The sequence below is a fragment of the Bos grunniens genome, chromosome 16 (genome assembly GCF_055505025.1).
Source record: "Bos grunniens cultivar Pamir isolate PY7600 chromosome 16, Bosgru_T2T1.0, whole genome shotgun sequence".
Lineage (NCBI taxonomy): Eukaryota > Metazoa > Chordata > Mammalia > Artiodactyla > Bovidae > Bos > Bos grunniens.
Genome location: NC_141180.1, coordinates 17,083,910 through 17,106,274, shown reverse-complemented (window position 1 = coordinate 17,106,274; position 22,365 = coordinate 17,083,910). Strand labels below are relative to the sequence as shown.

Sequence of the window (22,365 nt, the reverse complement as noted above, 5' to 3'; positions counted from 1 at the left end):
CCTGTATTTTCACTCAGAAGTTGTTTGCATGTCATGAGTAGGAAAAAACTTAACTCCTGCCCCAGTAGGAAGTGATACTTTTCACCTTCTATCTGATTTACCAAATCCAAGTTGTTCCAGACAAAAATGGCTTCTGTTTGTTCTAGACAGAATAGTTTCTGTAATATGGTCTTCAACTTTGTATGATTTGCTCACTAACTTGTGCCCCCTCCCAAATAAACTTGGACAGTTCCAGTGGGCTTCATCTGTAAAATGCACAGATTTCTATAAGTAGGCTGTAACAAACGGCAGCCCACTCCGGTACTCTTGCCTGGAGAATCCCAGGGACGGGGGAGCCTGGTGGGCTGCCGTCTATGGGGTCGCACAGAGTCGGTCGCTACTGAAGTGACTTAGCAGCAGCAGCAACAAATATAAAACCAAGGAAACTAGTGTGGAATGGTGGATCAAGGGTTATTCTCTCCTTGCATATAAAACAGCTTTCATTTATTCACTAGTTTTCCTTTATTGTTATATCCTTCATAAAGTAGTAAATTTATGGAGTTGAAAAATGCTTCGGAGAATTATTCCATCTTTCTTCTCAGAGTGGAGTATTTACAATAGATGGTCACCTAACTTCTGCTTGAAAATTGTGTGGAGGTGTGGCCTGTGTCTTCTGATTCCAGGGCAGCCTGGAATATATAGTCTAAACATATAGTCTAAATCTACATGTACCTTTGTTGCTATACTCACAGGATATCATACTAGCCATAATATCTACCAAGTATAATGTTGTTTTGTATACTTGGATGATAGGGAAATCTTTGGAAGTTTTCAGAAAAGTCAAGGCCCAACACTTAAAACATAAACCCATAGTATCGTCCTTATGATTCAGCCTGTTTATTCCTACATTGCAGGAAACAATTATATACATTCAGTTTTCCCAGCTACATAAGCTCATCAAAACTAGGAGTGATTTCAGTGTGGTTTGGGGGAGGGGTTTGTTTATCTTTTTCTGTTTGTCTAGCACCTTCTGTGGCACCTGATACTAATGTGCTATGACTGCTTACCTTCTGAATTAATAGATGGGTGAATGGTAGATACAGCAAAGGATGAGATTGTTCGCGTTCTTAGTAGCTCGTACATTTCAGTTAAATAGTTCTTTAAAGGTGTGCCTTCACTTAAAACAACAAGCTCTCCACCACGTGTGATCGGTTTCCCTCTTGAGATCACTTGATACCATTAAGAGTTAGGGCCAGTGGTGAAGAAATTTTATTTTCTATAAAAACCTTGGAATCACTTTATATACAAAGTAAAAAACAGCATTTTAAACATGTCTGCCATAGAATTAAATTTTTATGTTTAAATTTTGGAGCTTTCTAAATATATCACTATTATTCTTTCTGTTGATTACTGAACTGCCAGTGGGTCAGGTTTACTACCGTAATTTAATAACCCTAATAAGTTAATTTTGTAGCATTTAAATCACTTTTTTTGTTTGTCTCAGCCCAGGAGAATCAGTGCGGTTTCTGTGGCAGAACGAGTTGCATACGAGAGAGGAGAAGAGCCTGGAAAAAGCTGTGGCTATAGCGTTCGATTTGAGTCCATACTTCCTCGCCCTCATGCGAGTATAATGTTTTGCACTGTAGGTCAGTGACAGGTTTTATTTTTGCCTTTCACTGGGGGTGTACATTGTGTTGTTTGTGAAGAAAACTTGATAACAGCACAGAAGGACTGGAAATGATGTATCAAGAGCCCAGTCTCAGAATTCTTGTTTAAACAGAACTTTTGGCCATTTTCCTCTTAGAGAGTATGATACACTTCTGGTTTTGTAGCACAGAGCAAATGAAATCAACTTAGGTTACAAGAATAACATCTTTTTCATACTCTTCATTAGACAAGGGTGTTTCAAAGTACAAATCAAGAATTTATACCAGTGATTGTTTCTTTTCTAAAATGCGGGGGTTATAGTAGTTGAAGCATGGATGATTGTCTAGAAATTTGTTTCTTTGCACTTTTCTGTACCTCCCTACTTTAACATAGAAGCTCATCTCCAGTGTTTGCTCTGATTTTCTTTTCAAGGTGTGCTCCTAAGAAAACTAGAAGCAGGCATTCGAGGAATCAGTCATGTAATTGTAGATGAAATACATGAAAGAGACATAAATGTAAGTAACCAGAGAGTTATAGTAAGGTACTGATACTAATACTCTGAATAAAGAGAGATCAAAGTAGAATATCTTTATTTCCATTTTTCCATAGCTTACAACTTCTGACAAAATTATGTACTCTAGTCACTAAGATATTGGCCATTCTGTTTTAGCAAATGTTAAACCCTTTAGTTAAACCCTTTTTTTGTTAAAGCAGAGTTCTAAAAGTAAAGACCTCTTATTGTAAAGTAAGTATAATTTCAGTGATTATTAAGCTGTAGCATAATTCAGCAACTGAATGATTTATCACTGAATATCTGATGGAATTTTACTGATCAGTTTTTCTTTGAGTTGAAAATTTGTGATAAATTTTACTTTTTTCTTCTTTTGGCCATGTGGCTGGCAGCAGTTTTCTGACCAGCATTGAACCCATCCCCGTAGCAGTGATAGTGCTGAGTCCTAACTGTTGCGCCACTAGGGAATTTTACAATTTAATACAGTTAACAGTGTTTTTTGGATATTTGTAGTTTTAGTCTTTTTTGACGTTAATGGTAATAATACCAGAATTAAGGGAAAAAAACTAGATTTTTCACACCTGATCCTTTTGGTTCTTAGCAAAACTTATATAGAATTAACTTTTTATACAGTGTATAATTCAAAGATTGATCCCGTAAAGCAGTGACTCTTTTCTATGGCACTGTTTACATATCCAAACACAGATGTTAGTGGATGGACAATAAGTCATTCAAACTATTGCCAAACTGCTGTTACTTAAACATTCATTGGTGCTCCTCCTTCTTAGCAAATCCTTCCATTGCCGTTGTTGTTAATCATATTTAGTTTTAACAAAATTGATTTTTACTGTTGTGCTACAACAAAGTTTGCCTGAATGACCTTTTTAAATCACAAATCTAGCTGTTTGGTTGGATAACATATTTGCTGCTTTTGTCATTCAAAATCCTTTGAAAATGCAGGGTTCCTCCCCCTCTAATCAATCAAAATATTTCAGTATTATCTTTACTAATAGGTAGCACACAAATGTTCTTCCAGTTTAAATAATTCCAGAGAAACATTATGGATTATTGTTACTAATTTCCCCCAAAATAAGTGGTTTTGGTTAGCTTTTCTTGAAAGCTTGTCAGGTCTATATTAATGTATTGTTCATTCAGTAAAAATGGAAAAACAACTTGGCAGAAACTTTGTTCTCTTTCAGATGAACCTAATCTAAACTTGTCACTTTAAGAGGGAAAACCCCAAAGAACTTAGAAGACCAATTATTAGAAATATTTAGCGATGTGGCTGGATAAAAAGTTAATATACAAAAGTCAGTTGCATTGTATGTTACCAACAGCTAGAAAACAACTAAAAAGATACCACTGTACTAATTAGAATGTCAAACACCTAAGACTGACTCCAACAAAAAGACATGCAGAACCTCTATAGGAAAAATAAAACTTCATAACAAAATACTAGAAAAGAGTAGGTTGTATTCATGGCTAGAAGGACTTATGTCAGTTCATCTGACGTTGATCCACATTTGAATGTCTAATCATATTTCCAGTAGGTTTTTTTTTTTAATGGAATAATTGTAAATAGGAAATATTTAATGACCAAAAATAACCAGGACTCCTATAGAAGGGCAGAATGAAGGCTCTTGCTTTACAGATCTGGGACTTAATTTGAAGTTCTAGTAATTGAGATAGTGTGGCATGTGGGGTGACAGTTTGACTGATGGAGTAACAGACTGTAGAAACAGATAGTGTTGTGTGCAGCTTTGGTGTAGTAGAATGAGTGATAGATGTCAGGTTAGATCAGTGGGAAAGGGAATGGACTATTCAAGAAACGGAGCTGGAAACAAATGGGCATCTATAAGGAGATACTTGAATAGTGTTCGATCCTTACCTCATAACCAAATACAAAGATCAACTGCAGGTAGATAAGGATCTAAGTGCCAAAGCAATTTTAAAACTTTAAAGTAGAATACGTAAGTAGACATCTAAACAGCAGTACCCAGTAAAAATATAATGTGGCCCACACGTGTGATTTTTAATTTTCTAGCCTCATATTTTAAAAGGTGAAGAGAAATACAAAATTAGTATATCTAAAATTTTCATCATGTGGTCAATATAAAAAATTATCAAGGTTTTTTGCATTTTCTTTTTCATGTTAGATCCTCAAAAATCTATGTATTTTGCTCTTAGAGCACATCTTAGTTTAGATGAGGCATATTTCACGTCCTCAGTAGGCACAACTCTATGGGGCAACAAGTCCCAGTCCTGGAAGAATTTCTTAAAACGTGAGATGCATTAACCATGAAAGAAGACTGATGTGTTCATCTAAATTAATATTATTCATTCAAAAGATACTTTAAGGAAAACCACAAGCTTGAAGATTGCAATATAGCCAACAAAGGATTTGCAATATATAAACACCTCCTGCAAATTAGTAAGAAAGTACAGATGGCTCAGGAGAGAAATTTGAAAGAGGAGTTATATTTGGCTAGTAGACATGATGTGGGGTGTTGCGTCTCATTGGTGAATAGGAAAGTACAGACTAAGACCATAAGATACTTCTCCTTCATATCCACTTGATTAATAAAATACAAGTGATGATACCAAGTATTGAAGAATATAAATGTCATCAGGATCTCTTATCCATTGCTCCTGGTGGTTTATGAACCGGTGAAATACCTTAGGAAAATATTTGAGCATTATTTCCCAAAGTTCAACATTTCACACCCTCTGAGTACAGTTCCCTACCTACACTTACTCATGGAAACTTGGATATGTACCACAGGAGGTACGCACAAGAATGTTCAGAGGGCGAAAGTTTGGAAGATTAAGATCCTGAAAACAACATCTATACCTGCAGAGGGCATCCCCGGAAATCTTCTGGTGAATTACCGGGTATATACACACATTGTGATATTTAAGTAGTTTTGTCAGACTGGTAACACATGCGGGTGAATCTTAGCAGTGCTATAGTGTGTGAAAAAGGGAATCCCAAAAGATGACATAGAATATCGTACCTTCTCATAAAGTTAAGAATAGGGAAATTTAAAAATTCGATGTATTCATGCATATATATGTCTATATATGTATTTAGATACACATATAGATAAGAGGAAAGTATATGAAAAGTAATAATAAAAGATTGAGAACGATGGATCTCTCTCTAGCTTGGGGAGGCAGAATGATGGACTTGAAGACCATAGCCAGAGAAAAGTTTGTCAGAGATTCACCTTTAATGTTGTTTGGTAGGTTGATGGAAACTCTACATTATTAAATAAGTGCCTTGATCATTATTTGTTTAAATGGACTAAGTACAACCTTTTCAACATTTTTCAGATTAGGTTTACAGGTGATTGGAAAACTGATTATAGGCTCATCGTGACTTTCTCCCTTTCTTTAAATAAAGTTTGTGCAACTGAAAATGTAAATTTCATTGAAAATTTCCTCTCATTAAATTTTTTTCTTCTCCCTTCCCCTACCCTGATAGCACTCATTTCGAATCCCCACAACAAATAGGCTACAACTGTTGTTAAAAAGTACTGCTACTGCGTCCCACTGTAATCCCTCATCTTACAAGCCACCTAAAAACCAAATTTCACTGATGTCTTGTGCTTATATAACTCAAGTCTTTTTAGGTGTATCTCATGAGCAAGGACTTGTTAATTCATTTGTTTTTCCATTTGTGTTTATGTTTTAATAGACTGACTTCCTTTTGGTAGTGCTGCGTGATGTGGTTCAGGCTTATCCTGAAGTGCGCATTGTTCTCATGTCTGCTACTATTGATACTAGCATGTTCTGTGAATATTTCTTCAATTGCCCAATCATTGAAGTTTATGGGAGGACTTTCCCGGTTCAAGGTAAATATTGTGGGAGTAGGGTGGGAGGGTGAGCGTTTTTTGTGCAGTAGTGTGTAGTTTTCCTTAATCCTAGAGATAGGAGTAATCTCAAGGATATTTAAAATAAAGTCTAAATTAGGGTATCACATACATCATAACATTCTTGGGGTTTAGTCAAGCAGTAGTGAATGATCTCAACTTGAGTTTACGTATCCAGTAAATTGTCTATCCTTAATAGCTAAACTTTTAAGATTCTGTACAGTCAAATGTAAATTACTATGGCCTATATATATTCATGGAAAATGCTGTTAAAAGTTTAAGCCGCCAGGGCCAAATTAACTAGAGAATCAATCTTTTGTAGAGCAGAGCAGGCAGATTTTGAAACAAGGTTAAGGTAATGTTTGTCAAATTCATGCATTTCTGATTGTTAAGAACTTATTTGGAGGATTTTTATCATCACCATATTCTATGATAGTCATCTAGTAGCTTGGTTTTAAAAATGAATTACTTGGTACAGTCTAATTTGAAGACATGAAAATAAGCTAAAAAGTTTTCAGTGTACATATGGAATGATGAATAGCTGTGTCAAGATGGTAACTTTTGAAATTCAAAAGAGTAGCTCTGAAATAAAAGTCAGTGCACTCATATCTCATGAGGGTCCAGTTAGTAATTCCCAAATGGCTTTGCATGCATACTGGGATTCAGAAAATAAGTAAGTGGATGGCAGGTGGTGAGAACCAGGTTAACTGCTGCAGTGAGAGGCTATATAGGTGAGTATGAGGGAAGATGTGAATAAACTGTGGTATTGGATTACAGTTGTAGACATTTGTAAGAACTCATGTTCTAATAGAAGTAAATAAATGCAGACTAGTCTGGATCCATGAATTTGTATATTTCCTAGCTTTGTCTGCTGAATACGCCTAGAAGTAATGACATTCTAGTATGATACCCAGATCTTGTTTCCAATACCATTCTCCAGTTAAAAGAACCAGATGTCCTTAAAGAAAACTGATTCTGAGGCAGGGAATACACAAGATGAGCCTAAAACATCTTGTAGTACCAGAAAGTAAGGAAGTGCTTAAAACAGTGAAGGAGTCAGAGGGACATAGGAGTCAGCTGTAAGCTCTCAGTGGCCAAAAATGGAATAGTTGGAACAGAAAAATAAAAAACATAGTATTGCATTATAACCTGAAGTATAAAAATAGGTATCCGTGGGGTCTCAAAGATTCAGGCATGACTGAGCAACTAAACTGAACTGATTAATTTATGCAGTGGTTGAATAAATACCTGGGTAATAAAGACACAGCTTTCATATGAAGAATTACAGAAAGAATTACGTAGATTCTCTTACTCAAAAAAGTGACTCTTTAATTCTTTGTATCTTCAGTGTACTCTGCTTAATGACTTGCTTCCAAAGAGTAACGTAGGGAAATGGGGAAACAAGTAACTTGGCAAACACTGCCTCACCATGATCAAGTTAATATCACCAGTGAGGAGTCATGTTGATATGTACCTTTGATATAATGTGATGAGAATGGTACTCTGGGGCTCTTTGGTGTAGTGGGTAAGTGTTTAGAGTATGAGACATTTCCAAAACACTTCCGGAACACTTCAGAGAACCTCAGGAGCATAATTGATCAGTAGGTGTTCCAGCCGTTGTTTGAACTAAGGTCCTTCTTTAGAGTAGTAACTGAAAGGAACCCATTTTATAAGGATGGACTATGGTTCATTATTAATTTCTGTCCACATGTAACACACCACGGGAGTATACAATATAGAGCACAGTATGCAGTCCATGATTGTTGGTGGATACCCTGACTGGCTTTGTGGGAACATGTATGTATAAGAGATACCTCACCCCCTCCTTCAAGGTTTAAGAAATGGGAACACTGAGTTTGGTTGGGAAAACAGGTTATTGCCCCTGAAATGCCTTGGTAGTTGTGAAAAATCAGATTGGAGGGCATGGAAATGATTTTGAATTGTGAATTAGAGGGTGAGTTTTAAAGACTGCTCATTCTGAAGGTTGCTGTTACTTACCCGATTATATTGTCCTGGCAGAATACTTTTTGGAAGATTGTATTCAGATGACCCACTTTGTTCCTCCACCAAAGGACAAGAAGAAGAAGGATAAGGATGATGATGGTGGTGAGGATGATGATGTAAGTGAATTTAATGAAGAATTTTCATTATGGGCAAAATTTTTATTACAGAGAATGATTTCAGTAAAAAGATAACGAGTTAACATTACAAAAAAACCTCTATAAATTAATATCTGTCTTTGAATTCGCTGATGTATTTGAATTCACTGATGTATTTTACTCCAAAAAATTCCACTTTCAGTGAAAAGTTTTTCATACGAGTTTTATCTCTGGCATAAAGGTTTTTGAAAAAAAGGAAAGAGGAGGATATTTAGTAACTATTTTGTATGACTTTGCTGCTCTATTTTCCATGAGCCATAGCACCTGGAAAACTGGTAGGTACAATCTTGTACCCCATCCCAGATGTACTGAGTCAAAATCCACATTTTAAGAAGATCTCCAGGAGACCCATATGTACAGTAAAGTTTTAAGAAGCAGCAGTTACAGTCCTTGGTTACACAGACTGTATGGTGATGACATTAGCACATGGAGAGAGTATTAAAGTGGGGGATCATGAGGGATTTCCTAAGAAGAAACAGGAAAGAAAAGTTGACACTTATTTCATAGTGCTTAAGAGTTGGACCAGTGATATTTTAAAATGCGTCTTAAGTCTGGAAACGTGAGCAGAATGAAGACTACACGGCAGCCAACAATGTAGAATATAATAAACATAACCTCAGACTTTTTTTTTTTTGAGGATTGGTAGTTTTAATCAGACGATTTGAAGATATAAATGAATTATATTGTGAATTACGTTCTCAAATCTTCTGATGAATTAGAAAATTTATGGGGGGGTGGGAATCATAACAAGTTTGTTTCTCGTTACTGAAGGTTTGGGTTATCTTTGTTTCTCAGGCACACTTTTTGGAAAATACCAACCATAGTATTTCAGATGAAGGTGATCCAATATCCTGTCTGTAGGTCTCATTTTAGAATCAAAGGACTTAATATTTAGGGTGAGATGAGTCTGGAAATTACACAGAGAAGCATTGTGTATATATAAAGTAATTATACAGTAATTGATACAAAGAGGATCATAGAAGCAGTTCGTTAATCGGTAAGGAAAATATTTTTGAAAAACCAAGTTTATAGTCAAAAGAGAGAAACTTGGTAGAAAGAGCCATTAGTAGTTTCAGTCGAATGAAGAGTTTGTGCTTTGAATTTTAGTCATGTCCTACGGGGCATGTTGGTCAGTGGAAAAATTCAGTAAGCCAGTATGCAGTGGTTTTACATTTTTTAAAAATTAAATTTCTTCTATATGCTAAATACAACTAAACAGCTAAAGATAATAAGGATATTTAGGTGTCATTTGGACGTTGAGAACACATCTGCCTAGTTGTGGGCTGTGGTAATTGAGACAGTCCAAAATATGTTTCCCTATTTTTTGCAGGCAAATTGCAACCTGATCTGTGGTGATGAATATGGTGCAGAAACAAGGATAAGCATGGCTCAACTGAATGAAAAGGAGACTCCTTTTGAACTCATTGAAGCTCTACTTCTGTACATTGAGACCCTTAATGTTCCTGGAGCGGTGTTGGTCTTTCTGCCTGGCTGGAATTTGATTTATACTATGCAGAAGCATTTGGAAATGAATCCACATTTTGGTATGAGTCTTTCTTGAATTTTCAACTACTTGAGAGTGGGAAATGAATGATTTTGCTTGTTCCCTCGCCAGTATGTGAAAACAAAGTTTAATGCATTGATTTTTTATTAAAAAGTACATAATGTAGTCAGTTTTAAACTAGGCTCCTTTTTAAGACCTGAATTTTTCCATATTGTTACAGGAAGCCACCGGTATCAGATTCTACCTCTGCATTCTCAGATTCCGCGAGAGGAACAGCGCAAAGTATTTGATCCAGTACCAAGTGGAGTAACCAAGGTAACAGGGTTGCAAGTGCCTTAGATATTAAATGAGACAGACCTTCAAAGAGCTATCCAAAACAGTTACTTGTAAATGATCTAAATTGAGGAAGAAAAACATAGGTCTTTTCTTCATGAATTTAGTGGTTTTTCCAGTTATCCAGTCATTGAGTGGTTTTTGTTTTTGTTTTTAAACTTTTGTAATTCTATTGTCACTTACTACATAGGCAGATCATTCTTTTTGAGTACATAATAAAATATTTTCCTGAGTGTAATTTTTAAAATATCATTTCTTCACAGATCATTTTGTCCACAAATATTGCTGAGACAAGCATTACCATAAATGATGTTGTTTATGTCATTGACTCCTGCAAGTAAGTTCACAAGGAACCCATTGCCTGGGATATAAGAAATCTTTAGAAAGTTCTATGTAGTGTCTAAAGTCAGTTTACAGAATCAGAACACTTTAAAAGTCTATTCTCTTACCATCAAAATTACTGTGCTGTATCTCTGTGTACTGAGTTACAGGCTACTGAGTGATTCTTGGTGTTGATCATCATATCAGTTATGGTAGAAAGTGACAGAGCTTAATGTTAGCTTCTGGCTGCTTCTCACTCTTTTTATCTGCTGGTGTTTTTCTCATAAGCCATCGGGTGTTTCCATTGACCACTGCACATAGTACAATAGTGAGCTATTTGGTGTGTAAAGATAACCAATATTTAGGTTGTGACAAATGTCCTACTTGTAGGACGCTCACTTAGAATTAAGACTTCACATTTATATGAGATGGCCTGGGACACAGCCAGGGCAGCACTGTGTCACAGGTAAGGTAATACACAGAGAGGACAGAAACGGCAGAGCTTGGTTCTGTCCAGCCAGCTTGTGCAGCTTGTCTTTTCAGTATAGTCCCTAAGCCTGTCCTGGAAGTTGAAAAAGATTTGCCAGTGCCCATGTCAGGCCAACCTCAGTCATTTAGTGACAGCTGCCTGTGTGCGACATTGACAAATTCCGAGTTTGCTACAGGGCTCCAGAAGTACCTTGCTAACAACGCTTGGTGAGGTCATTAGAAGTACTACGTATTCCGGTTTAGCACATAGTCTTTAGATCATAGGTTGCCTAGCAGTTATAAACTTTGGAATAGAGTTGCCTTGAATAATTAGCACTTAGTTACCTGTATGTGCCATATCCTGTTTAAATGCTATGTGTTCATTAATTCACAAAATGTTTATAAATAAAAACACTCTGAGGTAGGTGCTAGTATTATACACATTTTCAGATGAGGAAAATGAGTCACAGAAGGATTAGTAACTTGGCCAAGATCATCCAGCTGGCAAGTGGCACGTATGTGTTAAATCAGCTCATAGTAGGTTGGCAGCTTAGAGAGTGCAGGGTCAGATTCTTGGTGCTGCTCACAGACAGACATTGCAGGTAGGCCTAACTATCTGGAAGCACCTGCCACTTGGTGGAAATATAATAGCCATGTATTGATAGTCATGTGAGTTTTAGAATTAACCGCCCATTCCTATTTAGGCAAAAAGTGAAGCTGTTCACTGCTCACAACAATATGACCAATTATGCTACAGTATGGGCATCTAAAACAAACCTTGAGCAGCGGAAAGGACGAGCTGGCCGTGTGCGCCCTGGATTCTGCTTTCACCTCTGCAGCCGAGCTCGTTTTGAGAGGTAAGACCAATTCTTGAGTGAAGAAGGAAGATTTTCTTTCAGCCTTTTTACACACACAGCCCCTCCCCACACCTCTGCCCTGACATAACTTAATGAACTCAGTACATAGTGCTTTCAGTTAAGTTCATTGCAGGAAACTTAGATGTAAGATTATGGTGAGAATGAGATGAAATTAGAAATTATCCACAGTGGCATATTTGATACTGGTATACTTTTTATTGATAATCTTTTAAAAGCATGATGTGTTTTCCCCACCAAAAAAAAAAAAAAGGGGATATATGTGCATTATTCTGGCACCACATAGGGAGTACTGATATTTATGAAATGATTAGCTTTCTGGAAAAATATGTTAAAATATGCGTTTATAGACCCCACAACCACCCAGCACATCACCTCTGTCATATGACCTGCCTCGTGTGTGAGAGACAGAGGGTGTTGTTCACCTAAGGAAGCCAGAGTCTGAGGAGCTTAGCAGACCTCTCCAGTGCTAAAATCCAAGTCTGTCAGTGCCTTGTCCATTTCCCATTTATACCACAAGGCCTTTTGGGGAATGTTAGTGGATGAGACCAGGTGCTTTAATATACTTCTCTGGACATAAGCACACCATCTTCTCAGATTGTTGGCTCTCCAAATCAAGTTGTATTCCCTGTGTGCCTCCCCACAACGCCCCCCTTCCCAATTTTTTTAAATAAAAAAAGTACTGTCCTTGAATTATAGACTTAAGATATCTATTTAGTTGTATGTTTTCTGGAAATCAGTGTGGTGTACGTTAGCTTTAACAAGTTGATAATAAAGGTAAGTTAGGGGTGTGTGTGTATTTACCACAATGAAGAATTGTGGGCCAGACTAATTTAGGTCTAGATGTATATAACACTGAATAAAAATCAGAGCTTTGATTTGTTTTTATACTGGTAGCATGGCTCCCTAGTAATTGTAAATGTAGGTTTATTTGAGCATCAGAAATTAATGCAGGCAACTGGCTGCAACATGATACTTAGTTCTTTTTAAAGGTTGGATTCTCCCTTGAACTGAAGAAACATCTTGGAGTAAAATCAGCTCACAGCTAGTAACAGCATGAATAGATTGAGATTTTTGTTCTTTTTTTCTGTAAGATAAAGTATAGGTATGCTATATGTGTTTATGTAAACCTGATTTAAGCTGATCTAAGTCTTGCCAGAAATGTTTGCATTCACCTCCAGATGGTCCCTCTGAATCTTCGTTACAAGTAGTTCATATAGAATAAGCATGAATTAGAAATGTAGAGACCTGCATTTTAATATTATTTGTACCTATTCACACTCTTGAGGTCTTTATTTCCTCATTCTACAAAATGAGATTAAGTTACTTAACCTTTTTGTGTCTCTTTCCTCAGTGGGGGAAAAAAGGTAATATAATGCTAACTCCATAGGATTTGTTTGAGAATTAAGTATGTCAGTAATGGAAAGTATTGAGAACAGTGCTCGGCACACAGTAAACTCTCAGTAAATACTATTGTTAATTTATTTGTGTAGTTTTTATTAATAAAATTGTAAAAGGGAAGAGAGTCTTTATAGTAAATGTAAGTGTTCTTCGGTAATTGTGGAAGGATGAGGGAAGGGCCTGATAGCTCTCTGCAAGGTTTTTGCTAATTAAACACGTGTGTACACAAAAGAAGACGGTTATTTTATGCTTATTTTCTCTTAGACTCGAAACCCACATGACACCAGAGATGTTCCGAACACCATTGCATGAAATTGCTTTGAGCATAAAACTTCTGCGTCTGGGAGGAATTGGCCAGTTTCTGGCCAAGGCAATTGAACCTCCGCCTTTGGATGCTGTGATTGAAGCGGAGCACACACTTAGAGGTACCCACAAATACAGGTCTGCCTAGCTCATGTCAATTACACCATCTGTCTTGTCCTGATAAATAACACTTCACAAAGGAGTCAAGAAGAGGATACAGTCCACAGGACTGTGATAGTAAAACTTCCAATGTTGCTTAATGTACTTAGTATGATCAGTATATAAAATGAGCAATATAAGGTAAGAAAGGGGTAGTAATATGAATCTCATTTGGGGAAAAAAATGGAGAAAAGGTAGATGTTATTTCTTAACCAATATTTAAGATCAGACTGAATTATTCATGATGCCCACAGCATTTTATGTACATCTCTTAGAACCTCTTTGTTTTCTAATCACACTTAGAGAAACAGTATATAGTGGAAACAAATAAGAACATTGGAGTCAATTTGAATTTTTAATCTCATGCTCATCTGCTATGTGAACTTCAGAAATTTATTCTCCAGGTTTCATTTCTTTCTAAAAATTATTAACAGATGGTGTCAGACTTGTTACAGCATGTTTTATGTACCTGTTATAGTTATTACTGTACTTACAGACTTCTCATGGACGGTACTCAGCTTTATAGCCTACAGGGCCTAATTCTAGTGCTTTTCTTCATTAATCTTGCTCTGTTTTTGAGTGAAGAGAATTGTTGATATGGGCATAATGCTGGCAGTTGGCTTGACAAATGATGAAAACTTGAGTCAGTATCTAAGTTTACAGAAACTTAATCTGTAAAGTTAAGTTTCATCTTCGCCGCCGGGGTTGAAGGGGTGTTCCTTACTGTTTCTGCTCACAAAGAAATCTCTCCCCGCAGAGCTTGATGCGTTAGATGCCAATGATGAGTTGACTCCTCTAGGACGAATCCTGGCTAAACTCCCCATTGAGCCTCGTTTTGGCAAAATGATGATAATGGGATGTATTTTCTAGTAAGTGCTTTGTTTTATTGCTTACAACTAAATGGTAAAACAGTTTCAGAATTTTATCCCCCTCCCAGTAAAAACAGGATGGGCCCAAATAGAAGAAAAAGCTTAAATATTCCTCAGTAGAGAAGTGGCATACTTCAGATACTGAGGAAAGTGTGAAATGAGAAGAGACTGTTTTAGTAGATGGATACCTGGGCCTAATTTGTTGAGACAAAGAGCACAGATTTATCAAGAGAAGTGCATTTCCTCTAGGAGGTTAAGCAGCTGTCCAAGAAAGAGAAAGTTTTGAAGATTAAGAGATTTAGTAAAATGAGGGAGAATGGGAAAGGAAAATAGAATACTTGGTCAATTTATGGTAAATAAGCATCCATTAACATCAAAGTTCATTATGTTTTTTTCTTCTGGAGAGCAGCTGTAAAGTTCTTTGTTAAACCAATTTCAGTACTAAAAAAGCAATATGACAGCTGATACCCTGACCCACAATTGACTGTACTGCGCGAGTTGCTGGAACAAGAATGTGGTTTAGACTGGTTTTCTCGTCTCTTTCAGTGTGGGAGACGCTATTTGTACCATCTCTGCCGCCACCTGCTTTCCAGAGCCGTTCATCAGTGAAGGAAAGCGACTGGGTTATATCCATCGAAATTTTGCTGGAAACAGATTTTCTGATCATGTGGCCCTTTTATCAGTATTCCAGGCTTGGGATGATGCTAGGTATGGGCTTGAAAGACAAAGATTTGTAAGATTGAATGAACTGTCTAGTTTGTAATCTGTATCTAGTTCTTTAGGCTTTGAGCATAACTTCTTAACCTGTTTGTTTAGAATGGGCGGAGAAGAAGCAGAGATACGTTTCTGTGAGCACAAAAGACTCAATATGGCAACACTAAGAATGACCTGGGAAGCCAAAGTTCAGCTCAAAGAGATTCTGATTAATTCTGGATTTCCAGAAGGTAAGATTGTCATATCTAAAGTACCTTATTAATATTATATATTCACATTGACAGTCCAGTATATTTTAGCTTTAAACATAAGGCTTTTGCTTTTTTTTGTATTCCTAGCTGTTTCTTAAGTTTTTTGAACTCTGGTGATAATCAGTTTTTCACATTAATTGAATTTTTTTTAAGGCTGCAAAAGGTTATAATGTTCAAATCACAGTTTTGTACAAAGATGATTAATAGATGTTTTGAGAATTGTGCTGCTTTGGGAGGTTTTATTTTTATTGGATTATAGTTGATTTACAGTGTTGTGTTAGGTTCTGCTGTACAGCAAAGTGAATCCGTTACACATTAGTCTTTTTTAGATGGAAGGGTGTGTTTTTATTTCTAATCCATTTACCTTGTGAAAAACATAGGCCTAGCTTTTTGCACTTCTAGAATGAGCAGTTTGTTGAATTGACCTCAGGTAGTGGTTTGTGCTGATCTGTTCATTCTTAGATGTGAAATAAGCTCTATTGCATTAAATTTTAATTGGCTTTGAGTAAGTTTTAATGGACAGCTAATCATAGAGGACTTTGATATATGATATTGGAATAGTAATCCAACTGTTCATTTCTTGTGTGAATTTGGACTATTGCACTTTTCCAACTAGATTGAGACAGAGTTAATTTTCTGAAACATCGAGAATTGGAACACATAACCAGAAACAGCTAGTTGAGAGACAGAAGGACTACCTTCTGGGCCATATCTAAATAATTAAACATTTTTCTTCTGTTGTAAACTGACTAAATTTGTACTTTGAAAAATCAAAGGAAAATAGGACATTTTTGTATGATAGACTCTTTATAAAATTCCTGAGATGCAGATATGACCCCCATATGAGGCAACTGGCACAGAGGTTTAAATTACTTGTCCACACTCATTCAGTTCAGAAGTTTATAAGACTGGTATACAAGCTTTTGGGGACAAAGTTTATCCATACTCTTACCGTGATACTTTCCATGTGATGGGCTGGGCATAAAGCATTGTTGGGGTGAAAACATCAGTGTTTTTCTAGTGTGTTGCTCTTGGTCATCATTTCATCTTCTGCAGAAGGAACAGCTTTTTAAGAGCAGCAGGTGGAATACTGGTCATACCAGTCTATCTCTAATCTGAGAGGAGATGGTTAATTGGGGTATTTGTTTTTAAGTACTTCAAGCTTACGTTGTGCCTACAAAAGAAAACAGACGTTTTAATTTTACTAAAATGGTGAAGACTCAGCAGAATTTCTCCTTGCATTAATCTGAGTGCAAAAATGCTAAGAACAGAGACAGTTAAATGGGTTATTTGAAAAAGAGAATGAGGGGGGAGTTAATTCTTACAATTGTCATTTAATTTTGGTAAATTCAGTGTTAGAATTAGCCAGATACTTGATTATTTTTTTTTTAATCTCCTTTCTCTTAACAGAGTGTTTACTGACACAAGTGTTTACTAACACTGGACCAGACAATAATCTGGATGTTGTTATCTCTCTCCTGGCCTTTGGTGTATACCCCAATGTGTGTTACCATAAGGAAAAGAGAAAGATTCTCACCACTGAAGGGCGTAACGCACTTATCCACAAGTCATCTGTTAATTGTCCTTTTAGCAGCCAAGACATGAAGTACCCATCTCCCTTCTTTGTATTTGGTGAAAAGGTAAGAAAAGAGAGGTTTAGAAAACTTTTACATTTAAAATCCAGATTACTTTATTAATGTGTAGTGGGAACATGAGTTTTAGTTCATTTATTAGTATATGGTAGTTGACTGACAGTTGGAATGTCAACTTTCTCCTCTTGCCTCTTTACCTTCAGATTCGAACCCGGGCCATCTCTGCTAAAGGCATGACCTTAGTCACCCCCTTGCAGCTGCTTCTCTTTGCCTCCAAGAAAGTTCAGTCTGATGGACAGCTTGTGCTTGTAGACGACTGGTATGGATTTTCAGATGTGAACTCACCTGAATTCTTAGAATTGAAATGTAGTGGAATTCAGCTGCTAATCTATTTGTGAAATATGGCAAAATTCAATGGCATAAACAATGTGTTTTATAGCACTGTCTTTTGAAGAGTAGTATATCCTAGGCTTATGATTTGTGAAGTTAAATTGATTATACTTGCAGAGGCAGATGCATTAAGTCAGGGGTGCCCACCCTCTGGGATCCAGTGCCTGGTGATCTGAGGTGGAGCTGATGTCGTAATAACAGAAATTCAGTGCACAGTAAATGTAATGCACTTGAATCTTCCCAAACTATGCCACTACTACCCCAGTCTGTGGGAAAAGTGTCTTCCACAAAAATCGATTCCTGGTGCCAGAGAGGTTGGGGACTGCTGCATTATTCACTGGAGCCCCATCCACTGCCGTGAATACCACACTAAGGAGTTAGAATCTAATTGGAATTCGGATGCCTCTTTGTTATGTACACTTCATATTGCTTAGAGACTAGTGGTGTCTGTGTAGTAACCACTTGGCAGAATTGAACAGAGCTTAATGGTTAGTAGGCTCAGTCATATTCATGAAAATTTACAGAACTCTGAGTCTCGTATTTCATTCTTTTATTGGAGGCTGAAGTGATCTATATTGCTAAGAGTACTTCGCTTGGTAGACTTCATGGTTCACAACTCCTGCCAGTAGCTAGCAGTGAAATTTAAGAAGTTGGTTTAGCTTATCGTTACTCTTCATACCTGTGTTTGCTAAATCTAGGGCCATTACATTTGTTGAAAGTATTGTTACTTGGGAAAGAAGTTAAATTTATCCCATCACTTGCCATGGGTGAAACTGGGAGATAATAGTCCTTTTCTGTGGGTACCTCCTCTCATTTTTAATCATTTTCCCCTAATTTAGGATCAGACTGCAAATATCTCATGAAGCTGCTGCCTGTATCACTGCTCTTCGAGCAGCCATGGAGGCTCTGGTTGTTGAAGTAACCAAACAGCCTGGTATCATCAGCCAGTTGGATCCTGTTAATGAACGTATGCTGAACACAATCCGCCAGATCTCTCGGCCCTCAGCTGCTGGTATCAACCTTATGATAGGCACTACACGGTGGGTACCACAGTAACTTTTCTTTGAACTAAGCAGAAGAGACAGTAATCTTACTCTACATTTAGTTTATGGAGGCCTTGTTGTTTAAGTTAAAATTCTATACACATTCTAAATGAAGTTTAGTTCTGGTTAACACATTCAGAGAAAGAGTGTTAATGATATGTTACACCAGTGCGTGCTGGAGATAGAAAGAGACCTTGGAAGTACGTATAGAGTCCAGGGTAGGTCCCATGACAGGAAAAAAAGGAAAAATGATGAGGGGTTACATTGCTGCTGCTTCAAATGAAAGCATCAGAGTTTAATCTTTAAAATGTTTTATTTGCTTCAGTTTTTTTCACCTTTAAAAATTTTCTTTGCCCAGTGCTTTTTACTCTCAAAACTTTTGATACCTGTAGAAAAGGCAGAACAGTAGTTAAACTCTGTTAACTTAGGTTTCAGTGATTGTCAGCCATTTGTGATTCAGTTGCAGGTGTTAACGACATTTTACATCAGTATGTTTCATGTATCTTTTAAGAACATGGCTACAAGTCACATCCCCAAAATGTGTTAAAATAACAATATCTAATATACAGTCATTAAAATTTGTCATTCAAAAATATTTTGCAATCTCCACATCAAAAATCACTTAACTGCATTTGGTTTTAAAGTGTTAACTTACTATACAGAAATGCTGTGTGCTTTATGGATTCTGGCATTCCATTTTGATTCGAACTGAGTTAACTTTTCCTTTGAATTAATCAGACATAGTACTTAGGGTGAGGCACACTGTGCTAAGTGCTTTTCCCATATTAGCTTGTTTTAATACTTAATCCACCTGTGATGTAGGTAGATCATTATCCCTTTTAATATAAATGAATAAACTAAGCACAGGGAAGTTAAAACCCAGATCATCCAGCTAGTGAATGGTAGAGTTGGATTCTCAGGCAGACAGGAAGGCTCCTGAAACGGTGCTCTCATAACTGTGGTCTGCCCACAAGGTCAGTTGTACAGAATAATTGAGAAAGAATCTTCAGAAAGAAAGATGGAAAATACATGTCCCAGGCATGGTATAAGTGCAGTACTCATAGATGTTTAGGAGATATAACTTTTGTCAGGAAGGGGTGGTGATCAAGAAGGCTTCGCATACAAGCTGCTCTGTGAAGGATAAAAGGCCAGGAACTAGTAAGGATGGGATAGAAATAAAGAGGTTATGTTGTGTGAATAAAATGGTGGTCTGAATTACAGGGGAATTGAAAAGTAACTAGAAAGATTTGCGATGGAGTCAGTAAGTATTGGTGATGGATTAAAATGGGGAGAGCAGTGTAGTGAGGGAATGAAGACAGATCCCACCATGTTTCTGGCATGGACAGCAGCTGAGTTGGTAATGCTAGTGTCTAAGAAAAGCTGCACAGGAGGAGTGAGCAGATTGGGGTATGTTAAATTGACATTTTGGTGAGACATGTTGATGCTCTGCAGTTTTTCATTACCCTCCTTTCTTTGCCATATGAAGCCAATTTAGATGTAAGTAAATTACCCAAAGGCATTTAGCAAAGACATTTTTCAGAGTTAATACAGGAAAATATTTTGTGGTAAAGGTCAAATGATTTATTGCCAGGTCAAATTATTACTTTCTTAGAATGCCATATATTTGAGATGAGTGAAAGTTGTAAACACATGCCAAAATTTTAGGATTTTTAGAATGAACCAGTAAGAACTTCAGAAAAACAGATATTTAAGATATGCCTCCTCTTGTGTCTGTCTTGGAGTTTAGTAGATTTATTTCATTTCAGCTTAATTGGTGCATTTGGCTGTATTCCCTTTGTGTACTAAATATTCAAATATGACTAAATGTTAATATTTTGTGACTAGTTGAGAAGTATTCAGGATGCTTTACTAAAGAGGTGGTTTTGTGCTTTTCCTAGGTATGGAGATGGTCCCCGTCCTCCCAAGATGGCTCGTTATGACAATGGAAGTGGATATAGAAGGGGAGGTTCTAGTTACAGCGGTGGGGGCTATGGTCTTGGAGGCTATGGCACTGGAGGCTACGGAGGTGGTGGAGGCTATGGTGGTAGAGGAGGCTACAGTGGCGGTGGCTATGGGGGTGGCTCCAACTCCTTTCGGGGAAGCTATGTTGGAGGTGGTGGTGGTGTTGGTGGCGGCGGTGGCGGTTTCAGAGGGCTTTCCCGAGGTGGCTATAGAGGTATGTCAGGAGGGGACTACAGAGGGGAGAGTGGAGGAGGATACCGAGGATCTGGAGGGTTCCAGCGAGGAGGTGGCAGAGGGGGCTATGGGGGTGGTTACTTTGGACAAGGAAGAGGAGGTGGAGGCTATTAAAGTTTAGTTATGTCAGTGTCTATGCGTAGACAGTTGAATAAAAAAGCATGCTACCCATTTTCTCAAGTTATTTGCTGCCAGTAAGTAAACCCATTTTCCACCTGTTCTGTAGTTCATTGTAGCTTAAACTACTAGACATTTAGTTATATTAGTGATTTTGTTTATATTATGTAAAATATAATCTATAATAAAGGTACCACAGTTTGTATTTTTTTTCTTTCAGGAGTTGAGAACTGTCTTTAAAATACTTGATATTTTCTTGACTTTAGTTTAATAAAACAATAGAAAATAAAGTATTACATTGAATACTGGCCATGTATAGTTAATTGTTGATCTTACACATTAGAATAATTTTACAATGCCAGTTAATTACATTCATTAGTTTTAAATGTCAGGGGGAAAACTACTTCATTTCATAACTATACCAACTGATGTCATTACCTACAGTAGTTAGAATAAATAGCCTTGGAATGCTGTTGTTATTCTTGAATTAAATACTGGCTGGTACCCAATTGACCTGAATCTCTGTACCTGAATAAAACTTTTGACCTAGGACTGAGTATTTTTACTTTTTCCCAGGCTTTGTCTTTGAAAAATCTAAGACCAAGGTCAGCATTCTCTTTTTTCATGGTTAGTAGTTTCCAGTATTAAAATTAATTTTAAAGTTTAAAAATTAATCCAAAAAACTAAGGTAAGCGAAGCTTCACCAGTGCATAATGTTTAGGTGTTTGACAAATAACATTAACATGTATTTCAAAGGATATTTGTTAAGCTAGGTTATTTTATTGGAGACATTTATACACTTAGTATATACTTTGTTTCCAGTGAATTTTCACATTTCTCATTTCAGTAGCACAGTATAGTATAGTAGAGATTACAGAGTTTTTCCATTAGAACAGAGTTCGTATCTTAATGCCGCTGACATGTGAACGATCTTGGACAACTTATATTTTGTCTTAGGGGCGTTTTCAAAATCCTCTTCTCGTGGATTACCTTCAACAGTTAACTGCTGATAAGTCCAATTTATTTATAGACTCTCAAATCTGTATCTCCAGCTGGGATTTTCTTTCTGTGCATCAGACCTTTGTAAAAAAAACTGCTTATTGAACAATAGATTGCTGTCCAGAAACAAAACTTTCCAAACTGAAGAAAACCCCCTAATTCACTGCATCTTGTGTGTCTCACAAAGAATAAATTAGCAACTGCTTGTACCTTGTGCTGCTGAGGAGTCCTTTCAGTCCTTTGGTTTGTAGCCACCTGCCACTTTTACTACTTCTAATAAATTGACAAGAGACTCTAGTATTATGGTTCCCATTCTGTTCTTTAGTTTGGCTGAGACTTCACCATAGCTGCTACTGGCATTGCAGTGGAGCAAAGAAAACCCCTTACCAAAAAAGGGGTTCTAATTCATCCCTTTTCCTTGTACACCACCACCACTCTCTTCATCTTGATTTGTCCAGTCTTCACCTCCAAAATCCTAACCTTTCCACCCCTAGCAACTATGATGAAATATCCTTAACAGTCCTGCATTGTTTCTCTGCATAAGCAGAGAGTAAACCTCATTTCTCTGCATCAGCAGAGACCCACTGGTAGCATTCCTTTACAACAGTTAACATTATTACCTGCAGTGCGCAGTACGGTTTGGAATACAATGGTTACTAGGA

General features: G+C 37.0%; 1 protein-coding gene across 3 annotated transcripts in view; it reads left to right on the top strand.

Annotated features, from left to right (window-relative positions):
* DHX9 (DExH-box helicase 9) overlaps nt 1-21,912 on the top strand; it is a 41,798-nt gene extending 19,886 nt beyond the window's left edge. For all 3 annotated transcript variants that reach the window (XM_086343480.1, XM_086343481.1, XM_086343483.1), the window contains 16 exons: nt 1,484-1,625; nt 2,059-2,141; nt 5,835-5,991; nt 8,029-8,129; nt 9,499-9,712; nt 9,893-9,987; nt 10,269-10,342; nt 11,499-11,651; nt 13,335-13,495; nt 14,290-14,401; nt 14,948-15,109; nt 15,218-15,345; nt 16,777-17,006; nt 17,162-17,277; nt 18,188-18,388; nt 20,290-21,912. In XM_086343480.1, the coding sequence (XP_086199606.1) occupies nt 1,484-1,625; nt 2,059-2,141; nt 5,835-5,991; nt 8,029-8,129; nt 9,499-9,712; nt 9,893-9,987; nt 10,269-10,342; nt 11,499-11,651; nt 13,335-13,495; nt 14,290-14,401; nt 14,948-15,109; nt 15,218-15,345; nt 16,777-17,006; nt 17,162-17,277; nt 18,188-18,388; nt 20,290-20,701 (2,541 nt within the window). In that variant the 3' untranslated portion in view covers nt 20,702-21,912. The remainder of the gene's footprint in view (nt 1-1,483; nt 1,626-2,058; nt 2,142-5,834; nt 5,992-8,028; nt 8,130-9,498; nt 9,713-9,892; nt 9,988-10,268; nt 10,343-11,498; nt 11,652-13,334; nt 13,496-14,289; nt 14,402-14,947; nt 15,110-15,217; nt 15,346-16,776; nt 17,007-17,161; nt 17,278-18,187; nt 18,389-20,289) is intronic.
* Nucleotides 21,913-22,365: the final 453 nt, after the last annotated feature.